General features: G+C 35.5%; 2 protein-coding genes across 5 annotated transcripts in view; one reads left to right on the forward strand and one right to left on the reverse strand.

Annotated features, from left to right (window-relative positions):
• The first annotated feature begins 836 nt into the window (after positions 1 to 836).
• On the forward strand, positions 837 to 8,260 carry LOC122005955 (26S proteasome non-ATPase regulatory subunit 4 homolog). Its single transcript, XM_042561213.1, has 11 exons — positions 837 to 979; positions 1,067 to 1,180; positions 1,329 to 1,434; positions 2,571 to 2,685; positions 2,763 to 2,972; positions 3,053 to 3,365; positions 6,206 to 6,332; positions 6,674 to 6,777; positions 6,851 to 6,919; positions 7,405 to 7,499; positions 7,983 to 8,260. Exons 1-10 carry the CDS (start codon positions 968 to 970, stop codon positions 7,456 to 7,458), a joined length of 1,224 nt encoding a protein of 407 aa, XP_042417147.1. The 5' UTR covers positions 837 to 967; the 3' UTR covers positions 7,459 to 7,499; positions 7,983 to 8,260.
• A 624-nt stretch (positions 8,261 to 8,884) lies between these two features.
• Positions 8,885 to 23,026, reverse strand: part of LOC122005956 (probable LRR receptor-like serine/threonine-protein kinase PAM74) — a 32,243-nt gene continuing 18,101 nt past the window's right edge. The window contains exons 6-10 of one of the 4 annotated variants that reach the window (XM_042561217.1): positions 11,629 to 11,694; positions 11,350 to 11,536; positions 9,957 to 10,640; positions 9,437 to 9,556; positions 8,885 to 9,333 (exon numbers count right to left, since the gene is read on the reverse strand). In XM_042561217.1, the coding sequence (XP_042417151.1) occupies positions 10,487 to 10,640; positions 11,350 to 11,536; positions 11,629 to 11,694 (407 nt within the window). In that variant the 3' untranslated portion in view covers positions 8,885 to 9,333; positions 9,437 to 9,556; positions 9,957 to 10,486. Of the gene's footprint in view, positions 9,557 to 9,956; positions 10,641 to 11,349; positions 11,537 to 11,628; positions 11,695 to 23,026 lie in introns of all 4 variants that reach the window. The other 3 variants (XM_042561216.1, XM_042561214.1, XM_042561218.1) reach the window with 3 other exon arrangements.

A 23,026-nucleotide genomic window follows, 5' to 3' on the forward strand; every position in this document is an offset into this window, starting at 1 on the left:
TGTCTATCCTTGAGCTTTTTCTTGAGTTTTTTTCCTTGAGCATATCATTTTTCATCTAAATAATCAAGGTGAGAAGGCACTACCAAATTAAAAAATTTAAAAAACTTATTGCATGCTATCAAGAGAATAAAGAATCGATTGTCGACCACCCAAAGCTTGATTCCCGACATAAAATCCCCCTAGTTGATATGAATTATCTATTCGTGAACCTCCGTATTTGGAAAATATCAAAACTTACCGTAACATATCATCACAAGTTAATTACTTTAGTGAAAATGTATCAATCCCCCTCCTCTTGACTATACAATAAATCAATAATCAACACAAAAATACTAGAAGTTTATATATAGGGGCTTTAAAAATAATCTGATGAAGGTTTCTCAATCATCATGAATTCTAAACCGAAATTCTAACACCCTAATGACATCAAATTCTATAGTAGTAATTAAAATGTACTCTCCTTATAAATTAAAAGCGGGGAGATCTTGAATTTCCCAATCCTACAAATACAAGACGCACATCCTATATATAAACAATTAATGATAAAATAGATTAACAGATTCTACCCGTATAAACTCACATCTAATAACACAAACTCACAATTAAGATAATCTCAATTAGGTTACTTAATGAATTTGTCTCTAATAATATAACATAGTATGCACGTAAACCCACCTCATACTCTTGTTACAACTTACAAGGTGGCAACCCTCTATTCAACGCGTAAAGCATGACTCTGATAAATTGTTTCGAATAGAGGTCAATAATATTACATTTATCTATTTTATTATTAAATGAGTATAAACTTATTGGATTATGAATCAAATTTTGAGTGCGGCCCGATCCGGCCCACCTCTGGCTTACTCCCCAAGCAAACGGGTAGCGATAGAACAACTCTCGACCCTTCTGTTCGTCGCCGTCTCTCCCAAACTTTTCCGATCGCGGTCGCCCTCCTCGTCGCATCGCCATGGTTCTCGAGGCCTGTCACTTCTCTTTTTTTCCTCTGTTCGCTAGATCCCTCAGGATCGCTTCGATTTGTATGCTGACGTTGAGTTTGGTTCTATAGGCCACCATGATCTGCATCGACAACTCCGAGTGGATGCGCAATGGGGACTACACGCCTAGCCGACTTCAAGCGCAAGCCGACGCCATCAATCTCATATGCGGTGCTAAGACTCAGGTGCTCGCTTCTCTTTCCCCGATGTAACATCGCTCTTTTATTCGAATATGTCATTTGCCTCTTTCTCCAAATTAGGGCTAAGTGTGATTTATTTATGTTTATGATTGTTTGGGTGACAATCTATAGCTTGTAATGATTGTTTTGACAGTCGAACCCGGAGAACACGGTAGGGCTGCTGACTATGGCGGGGAAAGGGGTCAGGGTCTTGGTGACACCAACTAGTGATCTTGGAAAAATACTGGCTTGCATGCACGGTAAGGATTTTATTTGCTAAGTTAATTTGCTCTCGACTTCTGATTATCTTTTTTTTTTTTTTTTTTTTTGCAACTTTTGTGCAAACCCTACTTATTTATTTTGCTTGTTCAGTTTTTCCTCGTGATTTATGCCATTATCTAGTTTATTATTTACTATTCCCAACTTAATTTTGAGTGCCAATAAACCAATTTTCTATTCTGAATGATAATCCTTCTCTACGGAAAAGATCATTTTCCCCTTGGCCTTTCTGTTGTTCCTATCAGAGAGCTTACTGGGTGATCGACTTTTAGTCATATCTATGATTACACTGTAAATTCTGAAGAATGAATGCTTATTATTGTTTGTGAACTTTGCAATTTAAGGGGTTCTATGGGAATTTGAACACACAATGATTCAAGTGCCAGTATCTTTTCACTATTTGCATCTGTATACAGATTTCCATTTACTACATTTAAATAGCATGTTGAAATCAAGGATTAAAGTTTAAAGTTACAAGCACTATCTATATTTTATATTTGTCTCAATGTTTTTCTTCCATAAAAAAAAAGTTAAAGACTCATTGGCTAGTCATGGCTAGATAAGCTGTCGATTAAAAACCAAGTTCTTCAGTGGATCTCCTAGTCATTTCAATCAGAATTGGAAGTCATGACATTTTTCTTCTTTTTCGGGATTTATGTCAAAAATTAAATATTTTTTATTAAAATTAAAGGCACCATTTGTTTATCAATACTCAGTTTATTTCCATCTAAAAACTTACATTGAACTCAGTAATGGTTAATTGTGATCCCTGTTCTATTGACAATATTTGATGTTAATGTGAAGCTTGGAATCCTTGACATGTGCTTAGGTTGTGTGTATTAATGTTCTCTTGATATTTTGTGTACTAATGCACAATAGGTACTATATTATGCACTATATATGTACCTATAGACAGTTATTCACATTTAAAACAATAAATCCATTCTCTTTTAAAGGAAACGACAACTATTAAATCAACCCAAATAATACAAACACAAATCATCAAGGATTAAAAATAGAATGGATTTATTGTTCAAATGAACCTTCACTTCATTCAAATGTCAAGGAAGCAACAAAGAATCCAGGTGAGATGAACCTTCACATTGTTCAAATGTAGGTTTGGATATTGGTGGTGAGATGAACTTGACTGCGGGAATCCAGGTGGCTCAGTTGGCTCTTAAGCACCGCCAAAATAAGAAGCAGCAACAGAGAATCATAGTTTTTGCTGGAAGGTAAGAACAAAATAACTTTGTTTACTCTCGTTGTTGTATTAAATATACGAATTCTTGATTCATGCTGGATGATTCAGTCCAATTAATTATGACAAAAAAACACTGGAGGCAATTGGGAGAAAGCTGAAAAAGAGCAGTGTTGCTCTAGATGTGGTTGATTTTGGAGAATCAGAGGATGGAAAACCTGAAAAGCTGACAGCCCTAGTTGCTGCTGTAAACAATAATGACAACAGTCACATAGTTCCCGTTCCACCTGGTTCAAATGCTCTTTCTGATGTACTTATCAGGTATTGATGGTTCTTGAAAATTCATTACAGTCCATTTGGATCCATGATTTAATTATAATTCTCTAATCATCTATATGCAGCACACCTATCTTTACTGGAGATGGGGAAGGAGGGAGTGGTTTTGCAGCTGCAGCTGCTGCAGCCGCAGCTGGTGGCATGTCTGGATTTGATTTTGGTGTAGATCCTAATATAGACCCTGAGTTGGCACTAGCATTGAGGATCTCCATGGAGGAGGAACGAGCAAGACAAGAAGCAGCTGCCAAAAAGGCTGCTGAGGATGCTGCTAAAGGGGAAAAAGGTACAGAGCAGGCTTCAAGTTCCAATGATGCAACTATGACTGAAGCAGACAACACTTCAGCCATTGCTACTGATGATAAAAGGCACAATTTAACGGTCTGTTCCATTCTACAACTTAAGTTTGTTTGTATTTTTCAATTGATCTTTTAAAAAAGGGCAGCCCGGTGCACGAAGCTCCCGTTATGCGGGGTCCCGGGGAAGGATCCTACGCAGCCTTACCCTACTTTTTGCAAGAGGTTGTTTCCAGGATTCGAACCCGTGACCTTTTTGGTTACAAAATAACAACTTTACCGTTGCGCCAAGGCTCCCCTTCTATTTTTCAATTGATCTTGTGCAAGATAAATTAAAAAACTAGTTTATATTTCTAGAGAATCTTATGTTTTAACAATCATGAAATATCTCAGGGAAGTTTGTAGGAATGACATATCCTTTCACTCTAAAATAGATTTCTATGATTATGAACTGAGCAAATATAACTAAAATAATAGATGGTAAAAAGTTAAGGCTAATGAGAAGTTACCTTGTTACTCGCTGGAGTCTTGAGTTTTCTTGTTAGGCTTTTAACTTTATTTCTTTCATGAAAGGTTTTATTTGCTCCTTAATATATTAGTTTTATTTGTATTTGATTTTTCTTGTTGGTCTTTTTAACTTTATTTCTCTTGCACGAAAGGTTCTTTTTGCTTCTTAATGTGTTAATTTTATATGTATTAAGATTAAACAATAAGTTATGGTGCTACTATAAATTGAGTAGATGTTTTACCTTTGTTAGAGAATCCTTTGTTATTTTCACCAAGATCCTTTGATAGATTTGCTCGAACATTTATAAATATTCTCACTTATTACTTGCTTTTCTTTGTATATCTTAATATCTTGAAGGAATGTGGAAATATAGAAAGAAGTCTAGAGAAATTTTAGGCATTTTTGTTCAGGGGCCTGTGCTTTGGCATGGATCCCTGAGTGGATATGCAAAAAAAAAAAACAAAAAAAAAATGTTGGCTCCCATTTGATATGATGTTATGTAATAGTGTTTATTGTTATCTATCTTAGACTTGGGTCTGAGTATGTAGCATGGGTGTGGATTTAAGTGGCTGACATGGTTGTTTATAAAAATGTTCACCCATGACCAATGGGGATGTTGTGTATCAGCTTGGAATGTCCATAGCTGATTGCTGATATCTGGTACTTGGCTCTGGTATGAAGGGGTAGATGAAGAATCAAAAGTAGCAGAGATTGTTGTTATCAGATTTTTCTTTCTGAAGAATTAACTTGAACTAGGGATGGGAGCAGCATGAGTATCCGTGTTTTTTTATCCAAATCTAATCAAGTTTGCTGCTGCCTACTATTTGAACCTTGCACCACCCTAGCTGAATATGAGATAATAAGTATCCAAACTGCCTTATACAGTTCAAATCTGCCCTAAGTCTGATTTTATCTATCTTTGGTTACTGTTAAAGTTGATTAGTTAACCATTATTTCTGAAAGTTTCATCTGTCTGGAAAGGGACTCTTTATTATATTTATATTGTTAACTCTTATCCTTCATGTCTGATTGAATACTTGATTTGCTCAAATTGAATGCATAAGTTGATTAGATTTTTTTCTTGACATAGGTGGGATTTAAAGTCCTGATCTCATGCTCTAGTACTATGTTAAAGTTGATTGGCACATGACTATTCCCAAAAACTTCTAGGAGAAATGTACCTATTTATATTATTAACAATTGCAAATCTTAACCAGACCAAAACCTAATCATTAGGTATCTGAATTTGGCTTAAACCGATTGGGTTGGTATAAGTACTTTATAGAATACTGGTGTACTACCCCCTTGCCATCCCAGTGTAGTGTCAGTGATAACTATAATTTTTATTCTGTAGTCCATTAGCATGAAACCACTGGAGTAAGTAATTTTTACTCAGTGTCAAATGTGGCACGTTTAAATACACACAAAAAAGGAGTCTTTGAATAGTGCCCTCAAATTTGCTAGTTAGGTAACATTGTTGGCTTTTAATTTTTCAAATTGAAATCAGTTAGATTGTATTCTTTGGAAAATGGATCCATAGTGTTCTCTCCATTTTTGAACTGTAAATATATTTCATTTGAATTATTTATTTTGTAGCATAGTTATTTAAGGCATGAGGCGCACAAAAGCACATAGGTGCTATGGGTATAAATTTTTACAATTCAAACATATATAAGAAATTTCTCCCAAAATATTTCACTAACAAAAGTGTAGACCATAAAATATTAAACAATAATAAATATAAAATTCACTAGCAAATAATATGTTATGCACATAATTCAAATTAAAAAAACTTAAATATCTAAATCATCAAAATCTTCATCTTCCTCACTCATATCATTATTTCATCACCAGATCTTTCAGATTTGTATAGCTTCACACAAAACAAAAAATTATTTGAATTTGAATTTTATAATAAATTTATTTAATATTTCCTTAAATATTTATACTTACATGTTAAAAAAAAAACTCCAATTTCATTTACAACCAAAGAGAAATAAGTGTTGCATGCGTGCTATGTAATTAATTAAAATTAAAGGTATGGACTAGGTTTTAAAAAGTTTTTTATGGGTGTGATTTGCATCCTTACATCTCGCTTCAATGAGGCGAGAAAAATCGCACCTCAAGCATGCTTATTGCGTTTCACAAGGCGCGCACTTAAGGTGACTAGGCGCAAGAGGCTCGCTTGTTTGTGCCTTGTGCCTAGGTGTAGTGAGACAAGCGCCTGTAATAACTATGGCTTGTAGTTTGATGGAAACTTAAGTTTACGATGAACTAGTTTAGTCTTCAGACAGAACAGTTGTTTTGCTGGTGTTTTTTTTGAACCTTTGATTTCTGGTGCCTCTTTTGAGTCTCTTTACCTGAACTTGCATAGAAGAGAAACTAATTTTGTGTCCATGCAATTTCAATACAATCAGGAAGATGAGGCTGCATTACTGGAGCAGGCTCTGGCAATGTCCATGGATGGTGGTAAGGCCAAGAGCGTGGATATTGCTGATGCTGACATGCCAGAGGCTACTGCCGAAGATCCTGAACTGGCTTATGGTTAGTTTGTTATATTTGCAAGAACATCCTGCGTGAATTTATAATACCGTGGAGAGTTAAAAAGCCCACTACATCTATGTTCTAGTTTCTACAACCAGTTGTTTCGGCCACAAGCTGTAGGAAAACCTAGGATATGCACTGGTCAGGTTCTTGCAATGATTGCTTTAGGGATCAGTGGATCTTTTATCTTTTGGAGTTCTTTGCAAGTGGCTGAAATTCTGCCAGAATCTGTCTGATCATATCCATTATCATTGATCTTGGCACTAAATAATCTGCAATTGTGAGCATATTAGTTTGACTTTTTATTTTCCTTGCCTCAATTATGTACACTTCCCATGCAGCTCTACAAATGTCTGTTCAGGAAGGTGTAAAAGACTCAGCATCCGAGTCTGAGATGAGCAAAGTACTCGAGGACCCATCATTTGTCTCATCTATCATAAATTCGGTAATGTGTATGTTCTGTTAACGCTTCTATTCCTGTAACTATTACTAGACTATAACTTTGCTTATTCCCACAGCTTCCTGGAGTTGACCCTAATGATCCTTCACTCAAAGATTTATTGGCATCTTTACAAGGCCAATCAGAGGCAAGTTTTTTAAGTCTAGACTTCTGCAAACGTTTATATAAACATTTAAAAAAGAAATAATTTTTTTTTGGATGTGATGTTAATGGTAATTATTAAAAGTGTGGATTTAAATATAGAGCAAGTGATATACATTCTACAAAGTGAGGAAGAAATATTTAGGTAAATTTTTCTTCATATATTCCATGAAAATTAAAGTTTTGATGGAAATTTGACTCGCACGGTCATGAAGTCTGATATCAACCAGTTTTTTATTATTCAATTAACATTCTCATTTTATATGAATTAATCATTTATTTATTTACTTGGGGACCCTGAATACCTGGAACTCTATCGCAAAACTATGAGTTTAATATGGACAAGCCTCTTGGCCTTCCTCATTCTTTATAATTTGATAGGTCCAATAAACTTCTCTATATGAACTTGGTGTTATTTTTTGTGAAGCTCAGATTCACATGATAAAGAAACCAATTTCCTTTCTCTTTCAGACCCAACAAAAGCAAATGGAGGAGGACGAGCCGAAAAAAGATAGTGAGAAATGAACTTCTTCAAGGACTCCCTATCCCTGCCTACATCTTTCTTGGTACGATTCTTAAACATAGCAATAGCTTTAGAAGGCTCCTCTAGTTTCTATTAATCTACTAAATGCTCATTACATAATCATACTATTCTTTAGACTCAATTTTGATTTGAGATGTTTTGATAACACTTGGTTTACTTGGGTTGATGACTCGAAGGGGAAAGGAGAGGCTCTGAAAATCAATACAAATGATCATGATCCTTATCTAATTTTATAGTCAGTCTCCTCTCTCTCCCTATCGCCTTTTCATCGTTCCATCCACCCACGTAAACCAAGCATGAAAGTAGATTTTAATTTCTACATCTTTCAAGTATGTTCTTTCATAGTCTGGCTATACATTGCTAGCAGAAATCTTGTGTGCAGTTACCACCTGTCCTAGAACCAACTTTTTACTCTTCCTCACCAGCATCGAGTTTTCCCTAAAAATTTCTTGCTTTGTTTTTGTGCTATGTCCTTGTATTAACAATTCGTTTGTTTGTGTTGCAGGACATCTCTTCCATGGCCACTATCGACTGCTTTTGAATGAAGATTTCCTGCAATTGTTTTGGAGCTCAAGTTTGTACCATCTCATGTGTGGCTTATTCACTACCTTATCATTTTTCTTTCCAAGGATTAATTTATCCAGTGTACTCGAATTACATGGACAACTTTGCAGGCAGCTTATCTCTCGTACATGACAGTGTTTAAGTGCATCAATTCAAGTTTGTTTTGAGGATAAGAATCTTGTCTAATATAATTAAACTAGTCATGTGATTTGCTTTCTAGGTTGTGTAGGTTCCCTTTAATTTCAGAGAATTTTCAAACTCTATGCTTTCTATTTTCACAGGCTGATTTGAAGCATGTAATGGAAGTTCCAGTCAAAATAAATTTGTTTTTTTTTTCAAAAAGTAAAAGTGTTCGTTTTAGAATCGAAACATTCATGCAAGGCTAGTAGAATTGAATTGTTCACAAGATGAAAGATATCTCAAGTTTTGATTCAAAATCAACTTATTTTAGTTTTTTTTTTCTATCTAGAGTTTTCACTTTGGAGTGTTACGCCCTAGAGCTAGGATGAGTCGATTAGGGATGGATTAAAAATTTAAAGAGCTTTGCATGATTTAAGCTATGAATGACATATATGCACAGTTAAATGAGTTCAGGTTTAGGTCATAAGCTCATCGAAATTCTAAATGATGTGTTAAATTCGAGGGGAAACTTACAAACAATAAGCCTTACGAATGTTGCACCAACAAATAACATTAAGCAAATGCAAGACTAATCAATTTCATTTAGAAACATAATCTTGATCACAATACTTGGCATAATAAAATTCATCATCATAAGTCTTCACAATGAAACTATCAAAAGTGCCATGAAAATACTAAGTCTTGGATAAATTACTTATTCTATAACATCAAATAAACATAAAAACATAAATGAAATCATATATTCTACATATTTTATTTTATTTTATTTTTATGTTTCAATGGCAAAACTAAACATCAAATGCAACTAGACATTGTTCCTACGTAAGGAGCATCAGCAAACAACTCCCTTGGATGTCTAAGAGAGAATCCTAAGAACATCTTACTTATGAAACTTAAATATGCTCATAAAATATGTCCATGCTCTCCATACTCTCCAACTTCATTTCTAGTGCCTGTTTAGTCCTTTTACATTCAACAATTTTTTCTTCCAAAACTTTCAACCTGCTCAAAAGAGTTGCACTCTCTTCAACCATCATATTTATCTCCTCACCTAGGTCATCCCTTTGGTTGATTATGAAATCCATTTTTTCTATCGTGACACCTTCCTGCACTGGGTCATGCCATTTGAAATAACCACAATCGCCGGCCATCTACAAAAGGAACAAACAAATAATTCCTAGGAAAAGTATATTGCGAGATCTAAGATAAATGCAAGTTGTACTTTCCAATTTTTGCATCGCCAAAACCTTCTACCAGGGGTATTTTCTGTCCATGATGTGAACAAGTTGGCCGACAGTTGATGCATGCATAAGGGGCGATCAGCTTGAGAAATTGAGGTAACAAATGCTTCTTCCACTTCTTCATTTTCCATATCTGAAAGGAGCAGTAGACAAACATTCAGAATGTAAAAAAGAAACATTCTCCATTATTGTGAGTAGCTATCTGCAACTTCTACTTGACATGTAACATACATCAGGTGCTTCGCCGTAGATTGAAAAGCTTGGAAGGGAAAGGTAGCAAACTTTTATGTCCTATTTTGCAAAGGCTCTCATTTGATGATCATCTAAGATTATCACCTCTCGAGGAAATCATTTTCTCATATATCACATGGCAATTGTTTTTATGGTTATCCTAGATGTTTAGTAAAAATTATCGAACCAAAAATGGTAATATGACATTTCCATCTTATTTGCTAAGAAATCTTTTCATGAACTATCAGGAACTAAAAGCATAATGTCATATTCAACTGTAAAGTTGGATTGGTTAGTCTCACCTTCGCTGTTCATGTCCTCCATCATGTGTTTGAAGGCCTCATTTCAATAATCTCTTCAAGTTGGATTACTAGTTCAGACATTCGAGGTCTCCTACTGGCCGATGAGTTTGTGCAACTCAATGCTAGCTGAACAACCTTCCACACACAGCTAGGGTCATCATTCATACTTGTATCAATAAAATCTCCTTCACCGGCAATGGCGTAGCTAGATCTTCAACTGCCCTGGGCTATTGTTATTTTATGACTGTGCTTTCTATGATTTGCTACTCCTTGATGCGTCGAACGACAAACAAAAGAAAACCCTTTTTGAATTTGGGCTCAATATATAAGTCTAAAAATTACTAGATAGGTAGATTTGAACTGAATATATAAGTCTAAAAATTATTGGGCTACTGGGTTTCACTGGGATGGAAGCCTAAAAATTACTGGGATGCTGGATTCGGTCTCAATATATAAATCTAAAAATTACTCGGCTGCTGCGCTACACTGGGCTAGAGCCAGGTAAAGCCTAGCCCGGGCTACGCCATTGTTCACCGGTAACTCTTAATAGATATCCATTGAACAATGTGTTGTTGCACTTCTGGGCCACGAATTATTGGAGGTTGGCCAGTAAGCATTTCCAGAAGGATTATCCCAAAGCAATAAACATCACTCACATCACTGAAGTGGCAAGTAACGGCATACCTGAAAAAAAGAAATTAAGGTCACAATTGAATTCAAACAGCAAGAAAAACTATTGTTACTTTGCCTTTTCCTAGCAAACTATTGGTGTGGCGACATTCTGTTGTTAAGAATGAAAATTGACAAACAGGTAGCATCTTGCAAATTTAAGAGGATAAAATAATTTCTATGGACATCATAGCAGATTCAGTATTGGTTCTTAGTTTAACTAGGAACTAAGCATAGGGTTTTATTTGCTACATACTTATATTTAATTGTTAACTAATAGCAATTCCAAAAATTAAGCTTTGTACCATCTTTCAAACCATGTGCTAGGAGATAGCAAAGTTCTTATTTAAATAATCTCACCCATCATCTCTAGCATAATTGTTACAAAAAAGACAATGAAAACTATAGTGTTCAAACTTTTGTGAGATATCTCATTTTTAATTTGCAAGTGATTCTTTTGTAAGTTGCCCATATGTGGTTAACAAAGTTTTCACTTTGCTGATCTCACTGTCCATTTATGTGCCTATGCAATAGCTCATGAAGAATTCACTATACATTTTCTTTATTTATAAATTCATAACTTCCTTCGACACACGGCACCATCTTCCTATTTTAGCATAGAAATACTAACTAAATGTAGTATGCAATAAAGTGTTGAAAAGGACTATTCATGTGGTTCTACATTATTTGACTACCTCAAGATACGGTGGAGAAAATAACTTACTCTGGGTCAAGATACCCTGGTGTCCCAACCACTACTGTGGTTTCATCAGTGTCATTCTCATTCCATACCTTGGAAATTCCAAAATCTGTAATTTTAGCCTCTAAATTTGAATCCAAGAGAATGTTTGAGCTCTTCACATCCCTATGAACTATTGGTGGGTTGCATCCCGTATGCAAAAAGTTCAATCCTAAATTAAGTATAGAGAATTCATGTCGAGTTAAGAGAAATATGCACTATCCAAAATAAAATAAAAGGACAAGAAGATCCTTAGTTTAAAACCTAGTGCAGCTTGGTATGCAATTTGGAGCCTCTGTGTCCATGTCAACGCAGGAAACCCAGCTTCACCTACGATTGAGAGAACATGGGAATGAGAAAGATCATAGTCATCGCCGAAGTATTTTTGAACCCCAAGTTTATGCAACTATATTCGGTAAAAGAAATCTGATACTCCAACCACATATTGAATGTTGCATGTTGTTTACAAAAGCAAATCTTGTGCAATATGAGCATCAAGCTGACTTTGCAACCTTCAATGATTAGGACTATTACAAACTTTTGAAGATTTGTGTTCATTATAATAGCTTTTAATTTAAAAAAAAAAAAACAATTTCTACCCAGATGAAGGAACATTCTTCCATAGGCTCAATAAAAGCATCTTGCATTTCAACAATAAACAAGTAGAAGAAACCAGCAACAAAACAAGATCTGCTATTCCGTGTTGAATATGATTAGGTGATCATTTTCTTGAATGTTTATCATTTTACTACAAAATTCAATATCAACACAACTAAGCGGGAAATATACTCGTAGATCAACATTACACATCTTATCATTTCTTACTATGAGTCTTAATTACACTAGGCAACCTGTTGATTCAAATTATAGTCTTAGAAATGTCATAGTGCAAAACCTCTCAGATGGTCTTGAAGGTTTCCTTGAGACATGTATGTTGGTTGCTACTCGGAAAACCTAATGGTTCCACTGTACAAAAATTTTGTACAAAGGTCTGAACCTTTTCCTAGCTACCATGTGTTCTTTTAAATTAAACTTGGATCGCCTGCGGAACTTAACACGTTTGATCCAAAGTTTAATCTATTTGTTCTTTTAGGTTTTGACTTGGATCTCCTGCGGAACTTAACACGTTCGATCCAAATCTCCTAGGTTATTAATTCCATTAAATATTAATTTCCAAAGTTGGCTTCCAGTACTGACGTGGCGAGGCACATGACCTTCTTGGATATGGGAGCAACCACCATCGACTAGGCAAAGCCTTTTAAGGAAAACTAATATTTAATTTCCTTAAATAACTTTAGATCAACCGAAAAGAACAATCAAATCACAAGGGGAAAAAAAAACAAAAGAATACAACATCGAAAATAAATTCGAAATACTAGAATCGCATGCCTCTTGTATTTGGTATTATTTCCAAAAATAACTAGTATGATGCGGAAAGGAAAAATACTAGTTATACCTTTTAGAAAGACCTCTTGATCTTCTACCGTATTCCTCTTCTAACCTCGGACGTTGTGTGGGCAACGATCTTCCAAGATGAGGACCACCTAACACCTTCTTCTTCTTCCTTCAAGTTTCGGCCAAGCACCAAAATCCAAGGATGAAGAACTTTTTCCACCAACTAAGCTCCAAGGGATGCAAGCTTTCTCTCCTTCTTCTTCTTCTTCTCCAAGTAGTATCCGGCCACCACAAAAGCTCCAAGCAAGGAAGAGTTTCGGCCACCACAAAGAGGAAGAGAGGGAGAGAGGATGGCCGGCCACAACACCAAGGAAAAAGAGGGAGAGAATAATAGAGGTTGTTTCTCATAAAGGCACCCCAACCCCCTCTTTTATATTCCTTAGCTTTGGTAAATAAGGAAATTTAATTACAATAAAATTTCCTTAAATTTCCTTGACAACAATTAATTAAGAAAATTAAATAAAATTTCCTAATCAATTTCATCATGACCGGCCACCTCAATAGGAGCAAACAAGGAAATTTCAATCAACAATTAAAATTCCTTATTTGTCTTCGGAAATTTTAAAAAATAAAATTTCCCTTTAAAATCCCTTCATGGTTGATAAAAAGAAATTTCTATAATTTTAATTTTTCTACATGTGAATAATTTATAAAGAATAAAAATAAAATATCTTTCCAATCTACAAATAAGGAAAGAGATCTAATATCTTTCTTTAATCTTTTGTTGATCATTTTAAAAAAGATATTTTAATTTTTAATCTCTCCAAAAAATTATATCTTTTACATAAGAAATATTTAAAATTAAAATTCCTTTTAATTTAATGGGGGCCGACCACCTAAGCTTGGGTTCAAGCTAGGGCCGGCCACCCATGAACCAAGGCTTGGCTGGCCCTAGCTTGATCCACAAGCTAGCTTGGCCAGCCCCTATATCATGGGTATGAAGGTGAGTATAGGTGGGTATAATACTCTATAAATAAGAGACTACGATAGGGACCGAGAGAAGGAATTGGTTTTGGTCTCCCGATAAAATTAAGCATCCCGTGTTCGCCCCGAACACACAACTTAATTTTATCAATAATAATTCATTCCACTAGAGAACTATTATTGAACTACCGCACCAATCTCAAATTACATTTTTGGGCTCCTTATTATTATGAGTGTGTTAGTCTCCCTGTGTTTAAGATGTCAAATGTCCACTAATTAAGTGAGTTACTGACAACTCATTTAATTAATATCTTAATCCAAGAATAGTACCACTCAACCTTATCGTCATGTCGGACTAAGTCCACCTGCAGGGTTTAACATGACAATCCTTATGAGCTCTTCTTGGGGACATTATCAACCTAGATTACTAGGACACAGTTTCCTTCTATAATCAACAACACACTGTAAAATACAGAAAAATGGAGAATAAAGATAAGGGAATTTTCCGGAATTTTTAGAAATTTTTCTGGAATTTTTCGGAGACCGTATGAACGAGTTTACGGGGATAAAAATGGGACCCAGGAAAAGCCTGTTTAGGTTACCCCGTTTTAACGAGGAAAAGTCTTATTTATTTATTTATTTTCTATTTCCTTTTTCTTATTTGTTTTCTCCCGTTACTGTGCCGTGCATTTTTCCTTCTTCTTCGACGCTGTGTGCCCGACTCTTCATCCTCGTCGAAGCCTTTCGTGCCCTAACCGCACAAGCGGTTCCCGCCTCTCCCGATCTCTTCTCTTCCTCCTCTCGTCACTGCCCTAGCCACAGCCGACGCTGCTCTCTTCCCTCTTGCGTCGAGTGGCCGACTCCTCCTTGCGCTCACGAGACACCGCCGGTCACTGGAAACCAGCGTCGTCACCGTGCCTTAGCCAGCCGACGCCATTTCCTTGCCTCTGCTGTTGCCTCGTCGCCGCAGAGATCTCAGCCTCCACCCGCACGGCTGCTGGCCGAGTCCTTTCTCCTATTATTCTCCTCCCCTACCGGTGCTCTTGGGTTTTCCCCTCTACCCTAGGACCTCTCACCGCCGTTGTGACCACTGCGCCGTAGCTTTACTCCGAGCCGACATCCCTTTGCTTGCATCAGATTCACCCTTTGTGCTGGTTGTGACCACCCCAAAGAGTTAGCCGTCAGCTATGGTGAGCATCACCTCCTGATCAATTTGATTCGTCGCTTCCTTTCTTTGTGCGAGATTAAATTTGGGATGTTGCAGCCACTGGAGAAGGATGTATGGAGAATGGCATATTCAGTGAGTAGCACTGCCCTGCTGCCATATTAGAGATATAGCTGTTTCTGTGAAGTTGGATTCGTGAACAGAGTTAACAAGAACAGTTATTTAAGGACTTTGACACGAGACGAGTATCTCGACGTCGGATTTGGACCGATTGGACTTTTCCTATTGGAGGCAGGTACTTTGACTTATGTCTTTTGATATGCATAATAATGTGTTTAACATATAGCAATAGTTGTGTTATCCATTTGTTTCGGTTGGTCACTACATGATCTGTTACATGTTTGCTTGTTTACTTATTATGCACTGCATGTTATTATTTACCTGATCATACATGTTTTAGGTAGTGACCCAACCACATGATACATTATGTTCAGGACCTAGGGTTTATTTGATACCCTATCTGTTTGTGTACCTTCCATTTGATTCATTATCTTGTAGTACACATTTTATATTTATGTATGGAGCATGCTATGCTATTCGTGATATTACCATGTTTAGTGTCATGCATCATCTTGCATGATTGCATGCTGTGTGATTATTTGCTCCATTATTGTTGAGCACATCGCCAGTTACATGTATCTGTACACACCACCACTCATGGGTTAGTGGTATATGTTGGTGCGGTTAGCACTAACGATTTAACCCAGGTTTTGATGAATGACAAATAGGTTAAGTTAGTCTTGTTGTTGTCTGACACTTTGATCGAGTGTGCAGGAGAAGTCCAGACAGGTCAACGGGCTGACCGGATGTCTGGCAAGAAGTCCAAGCGGGTCGACGGGCTGACCGGACGCTTGGACGACGGGCTGACCGGACGCTTGGCGAGAAGTCCAGCTAGGTCGACGGGCTGACCGGATGTCTGGCAAGAAGTCCAAGCGGGTCGACGGGCTGACCGGACGCTTGGCGAGAAGTCCAGCTAGGTCGACGGGCTGACCGGATAGCTGGCGAGAAGTCCAAGCGGGTCGACGGGCTGACCGGACTCTTGGCGAGAAGTCCAGACGGGTCGACGGGCTGGCAGGTAAGTGAGGTAAGTCACTGGAGGGGAGTGACTGTGAGGACGCGTTCCCGGGAAGGGGACATTAGGCGTCGATCCGGCTTAGATCCATTTCGGATGTCTAAGTCGAGATCGTGACTAGATTCCGGTCTCGAAAAGACGGAATCTAAGTCATACTCTTTTTTATCCATCTGTTAAACCTTAACTGTGCTAACAATCTGTTTTACAGGATACATATTTGCCTCGGACTAACTTTGTTTTGCAGGAAAAGGGAGTTTTCTGAAACAAGGTGGTCCGGGCGCCCGGAAGGCGAATTCTATCCAGCCGAGTCGTCGCCACGTGGAGCATCATGGTTTGTGCAGCTACGTCACATTCCAGGCGCCCGGAAGGGATCCAGGCGCCTGGAACAGCATATAAAAGAAGCCCCAGACAGGAGCTTCAGAATCAATTTTTACTGAGAACTCTTCTACTGCTGGTCTTGCTGCTCGACGTTCAAGTGCGACGTCAACAACGCTCCGACAAAAGTGCTCCTCCGGTTTTATTTAATTTTCTTTGTCGGTATTGCTTTATTGTCACTAGCATTTCCTGTACTTATTCTGTAATTATATTTCGACTTGTTAGTGATTGCCCAACGAAAGTGGTCAAGGACCACGGGCCTTCGAGTAGGAGTCGTCACAGGCTCCGAACGAAGTAAAAACATCTGTGTCTTTTTATTTTTCCGCTGCGTTTATACTCGTTTTTTTCGAATCGATATTCACCCCCCCTCTATCGAATCTAACGGTCCTACAAGTGGTATCAGAGCAGGTACCGCTCTGATTTGGTGCAACCACCAATCAGACAAGGGGTGAATTTTCTTTTGTTTTTTTTTAATTTTAAAACTGGTGTTTCGTTAACTTAATCAATTTATATTAGTGCAACACGAATCTAGATTTATTTTTCCTATTTTTCTCTTCCCGCACTACTAATCCAAGACCAAGTCTTGGGATATTTTTTGGTTATTTACCTGTGCACAGAATGTCTCAACAAGAAGGATTCAACACAGTACGACCTCCACTCTTCAACGGGGACGACTTTCCATACTGGAAGAAGCGCATGGAGGTCTACCTCAAAACCGACTTTGACCAGTGGATGAGCATTACGAGACCTTACAAAATTCCGGCAGACACCTCCGGAAATATACTGGATCCTGAAGAATGGACAGCTGACTTGAAGAAGAAGGCGTCAACAGAAAACAAAGCGATCAACACTCTACAGTGCGGACTAACAAGAGAGAGCTAAACAGAGTCGGTCCACACACAAACGCTAAAGAACTATGGGAACAAGCGACGCTAAGGTAACAAAACGAGACCTGCTTTTAAATAAAATTTTTAATATAAAAATACAGGAAGGAGAAACAACGAATCAACTCCACGCGAGGATCAAGGACATCCTCAACGGACTTCATGCGATAGGCCACCAGATGGAGAATAGAGACTTGATAAGGTACGCATTAAACGCCTTTCCACGTAATAGTTTGTGGGCATCAATAGTGGATGCCTACAAAATTTCTAAGAATCTTTCTAAATTAAAATTAGATGAGCTTTTCTATGAATTAGAATTACACGAACAAACTAATGCTGGAGTCGAGAAAGGTATAGCTCTATTTGCAGGTTCCTCCAAAGAAAAGAAAAGCAAGCTTGAATTTGAAGAATCGACCAAGACTCAGAGACGAAGAACACCGTGAACTTGGTAAGAAAATGTTCACCGGAGAAAGAGGAGCTTCAAAAGGACCTTCAAAAGATCAGCTCTCCTCGAACAAAAGCGTGACTTGCTACGATGCAACAAAAGGGACATTACAAGAGCGAATGTCCAAAATGAAGTTCGACAAACCAAAGCCAACCAAAAAGAAAGCACTTAAAGCAACGTGGGACGACTCCTCGGACGAATCGGAGGAAGAAGAGCGAAACATCGAGCCACCGCGATGCCGAAACTGAAAATGAGTCGGAAGATGAAGGCGGGTCCGAACCCAAACAAGCCACGAGTCCGTACTCGTTTCGAGGCTCGAATGAGGTATATTTTAATTTAATCAAAAAATTTTTTAGAATCATTTCTTGTTTAAATAGTAAATTAACCAAAGTAGAAAATGAGAACAAATTACTTCTTGAGGAAAATCAGAACCTCAAGGAACAATTAAAAAATTCGAATCCAACTCAAGATCTAACACTTGAGGAGGAGAATTTATTATTAAAAAATGAAATAAACAATTTAAAGGAGATGTTAGAAAAATTCACAACAAGATCAAAAAATTTAGACCTAATCCTAAATAATCAAAAAGCATGTTATAATAAAACCGGACTAGGATATAAGTCAAATTCAAATAAAACCTTCAAATCATTAATAACCCAATACAAGTCAACCAATTTAGCTTGGGTTCCGAAAGCATGTCTGACGACGCAAGTAGGACTTAATCAATATTATATATCTAAAGAAAAAATACATTATATAAAAGTGTATAAACCAAACCAAAATTCAAAATACAAACCTAAATCAAATTCAAAATCTAAACAGTTTAAAAATCAACAAAATTATCACCAAGTTAACTATAACTATAAAAAGAATCGACACAAGCCTAAAACCAAAATCTAAATTAATGGCCAATAATTCAGGGGGAGGCTCCAGAATAGCTGGCACCTCCAAAACTAACCTACCCGACAGGGTAACCCAAAACAAATTAACCCGGCAGGGTAATTAGGATTAGTTAAAAAGAGACCAAGTTTAACTTGAATCATGGTACTAGTGAAATTTTTGGATGATATTACGTTAGGGAAGCTTGGGCATCGCATGTCTAGAAAGATATGGCTTCGATCTGGTGCATTTGGCCAAGTGGAACTGACCGAAGCTACCCTTAAATGAATCCTAACCAGTTAGACCAAGATTTAGTTCTAAGTTCCGTGGATAGGACTATTCGAAAAACCTCGAAAGGTTGGTTACTTCTAATGATGTCCATGTGACTCACCAAGCTTAGAAGTTTATCCGAAAAATGCCTATTTGTGGAAACCAAAACTAAATCTGAATCTAACACACGTTAAACCAAAACTCCTTAATTAAAAATCCAATTTCATCTCACGAAATCATAGGATTCCCTGATTGAAAATATAGATCGGGTGAGATGAATAAAGTTTTAATTTTAAGACTTAAAAATTAATTTCAAAATTTTAATTTTAAACTTAAAAATTAAATTCTAATTTTAAACTTAAAAATTAATTTCAAAATTCTAATTTTAAACTTAAAAATTAATTTCAAAATTTTAATTTTAAACTTAAAAAAAAAAAATTAATTTCAAAATTTTAATTTTAAACTTAAAAAATTAATTTCAAAATTTTAATTTTAAACTTAAAAATTATTTTCAAAATTTTAATTTTAAATTAAAAAAATTAATTTCAAAATTTTAATTTTAAACTTAAAAATTAATTTCAAAATTTTAATTTTAAACTTAAAAATTATTTTTCAAAATTTTAATTTTAAACTTAAAAATTAATTTCAAAATTCTAATTTTAAACTTAAAAATTAATTTCAAAATTTTAATTTTAAACTTAAAAATTATTATTTTCAAAATTTTAATTTTAAACTTAAAAATTATTTTCAAAATTTTAATTTTACACTTAAAAAATTAATTTCAAAATTTTAATTTTAAACTTAAAAATTAATTTCAAAATTTTAATTTTAAACTTAAAAATTAATTTCAAAATTTTAATTTTAAACTTAAAAATTAATTTCAAAATTCTAATTCTAAACTTAAAAATTAATTTCAAAATTCTAATTTTAAACTTAAAAAATTAATTTCAAAATTTTAATTTTAAACTTAAAAATTAATTTCAAAATTTTTAACTTAAAAATTATTTTCAAGATTTTTAAACTTAAAAATTATTTTTCAAAACTTTAAACTTAAAGCTAATTTTAAACTTAAATAATGCATGCTCAAAAGACTAACTTTAAATCCTACTTACTGTAGGAAACTAAGTGGATTTTGGACAGTGGTTGCTCCAAACATATGACTGGAGATCACACCAAGTTCACTCAACTCACTTACAAAAGCCTAGGAACAGTTGCCTTTGGAAACAACGGCAAACTCAAGGTAATTGGTATAGGTAATATTGAGTTAAAATTAGACTTTATAATTACAAATGTCTTACTTGTTGAAAACTTTAAATATAATCTTCTAAGTATAAGTCAATTGTGTGATACTAGGTATAAGGTCAAATTTCTATCTACAGAATGTTTAATCAAACATCTAGATAATCCTACCATAAGCCTAAAAGGTTTTAGAAAAGACAACATCTATGTCATCAACTTAACCATTTCTTCCATTAAGTGTTATTTAACACAAAAAGAAGAAACTTGGTTATGGCATAGGAGGATGTCTCACACCAACTTTAGAAATATAAGTAAACTAAATGAACTTGTAAAAGGCTTACCAAAGTTACCTAACTTAGATTCAACCATATGTAATGCATGGCAAACAAACTAAATCAACCCACAAACAAACAAATCAACCACAAACTAACTCAATCTTAGAACTTCTACATTTAGACCTGTTTGACTCCCATGGAGTCAAATCCATAAATGGAAACTTATATTGTTTAGTAATTATAGACGATTATTCTAGGTTTACTTGGGTAAAATTCTTAAAACATAAAGATGAAACTTTTGAAATTTTTACAAATTTTTGCAAACAGATTGAAAACGAAAAAGATATTAAAATTAAAAGAATTAGGAGTGACAATGGGGGAGAGTTTAAAAATCACAACTTTAACAGTTTTGTCTAGAAAATGGTTACCATCATGAGTTCTCATGTCCTAAAACCCCCCAACAAAATGAAATTGTAGAAAGAAAAAATAGAACCTTACTTGAAGCTTCTAGGACAATGTTAAATGAGTATAACCTACCTAAATACTTTTGGGCAGAAGCCGTTAGTACAGCCTGCTATGTACAGAACAGAACAACAATAAACAAAACTAATAACAAAACCTTCTTCGAAATGTTCTATAATAAACAACCAAACATAAAATACTTTAAGGTATTTGGGTGCCCAGTTTTTATCTTAAATACAAGAGAACACTTAGGAAAATTCACCTCTAAAATTGAAAATGGAATTTTTTTAGGATATTCCTTAAATAGTAGAGGCTACAGAATTTATAATAAGGTTACCTTAAAAATTGAAGAAACTACTAATGTAAAATTTAAAGAAACTACACAAGACATATAACCTACACAACCAACCGAGTTTGTTCCAGAAACCAACCAAACTCTAAGTCATGAAGACGAGGAACAACATCAAGAAAATCAACCTCCTAAAACAATAAGGGTAAACCCAAACCATCCAACTGATCAAATAATTGGTGACCCAGACTTAAGAGTTCAAACCAAATCATCTTTTAGAAACCTAAGTCAAATTTCATTAATTTCAAAAATTGAACCCAGAACTGTGGAAGAATCCCTACTAGACCCAGATTGGATTATAGCCATGCAAGAAGAACTAGCCCAATTTGAGCGTAATGAGGTCTGGGACCTAGTCCCACCACCTAAGAATAAGAAAATAATAGAAACAAAATGGGTATTCAGAAACAAACTAAGTGAAACTGGGGAAATTACTAGAAATAAGGCTAGGCTGGTTGCCAAAGGATTTAGTCAAGTTGAAGGACTTGACTATGACGAAACATATGCCCCAGTAGCCAGATTAGAATCCATTAGAATGTTACTAAGTTATGCAGCCCATAAGGGATTCAAACTATACCAAATGGATGTTAAGTCTGCCTTTCTTAATGGACTAATCAAAGAAGAAGTTTATGTAGGTCAACCTCCTGGGTTTGAAAGTCTAGAACACCCTGATTATGTGTTTAAATTAAAGAAAGCCCTATATGGACTTAAACAAGCACCCAGGGCGTGGTATGAGAGGCTAACATCTTACCTAACATCTAAAGGATTCAAACAAGGTCAAATTGACCCAACCTTGTTTGTTAAATCATTAAATACAAACATATTTATTGCACAAATATACGTGGATGACATAATATTTGGCTCAACAAATTCAGAATTTTTAGAAGAATTTATTAATCTAATGGAAAAAGAATTTGAAATGAGCTTAGTGGGAAAACTAACCTATTTCTTAGGATTACAAATCAAACAGACAAATGAAGGAAACTATATTTCTCAACATAAATACACCAAAGAATTACTTAAAAATTCGGAATGGAAAATACAAAAGAAATAAAAACCCATGGCAGTAAACACAATCTTAGATAGTGACCCAAATGGAAAACCAATTGATTTAAAACATTATAGAAGTGCCATAGGTAGCCTACTATACTTAACTGCAAGTCGACACGATATTTTATTTGCGGTTAGTATGTGTGCTAGATACCAAACTTGTGCTAAGGAATCCCATTTGACACAAGTTAAAAGAATTTTAGATATCTTAAAGGAACAACAAATGTAGGAATCTGGTATCCTAGGACAAATAATTTTGAACTAATAGGGTATTCTGACTCAGATTATGTTGGATGTAAATTAGACCGCAAAAGCACAAGTGGTGGATGCCAATTATTAGGTTCATCACTTGTTAGCTGGTTTAGTAGAAAGCAACATTGTGTTGCTCTGTCTACAACTGAGTCAGAATACATAGCTATAGGAGAATGTGTTGCACAATTATTATGGATGATGCATACTCTAAAAGATTTCAACTTAAATATCACAAATGTAAAAGTATTAATTGATAATATAAGTTCAATTAACTTAACCAAGAATCCTGTGCATCATTCAAGAACCAAACATATTGAAATTAGACACCACTTCATCAGGGATCATGTTACTAAAGGCGATATTGAACTCAAGTACATTGAGTCCAAATCAAATTTAGCTGACATTTTCACAAAACCACTCCCTGAAAGTGAATTTAGCAACTTACGACGAAAATTAGGGATGTGCTCAATAGACTAGGATCTTTCAAAAAATACTTTCAAAATAGGTTT

Source organism: Zingiber officinale, chromosome 7B (genome assembly GCF_018446385.1).
Source record: "Zingiber officinale cultivar Zhangliang chromosome 7B, Zo_v1.1, whole genome shotgun sequence".
Lineage (NCBI taxonomy): Eukaryota > Viridiplantae > Streptophyta > Magnoliopsida > Zingiberales > Zingiberaceae > Zingiber > Zingiber officinale.

Excerpts from the sequence above, each read along its gene's own strand:
- LOC122005955 (XM_042561213.1), top strand. Across the intron at positions 2,686-2,762 it reads ATCATAGTTTTTGCTGGAAG|TCCAATTAATTATGACAAAA; the intron begins GTAAGAACAAAA and ends TGGATGATTCAG. Across the intron at positions 3,366-6,205 it reads ATAAAAGGCACAATTTAACG|GAAGATGAGGCTGCATTACT; the intron begins GTCTGTTCCATT and ends CAATACAATCAG.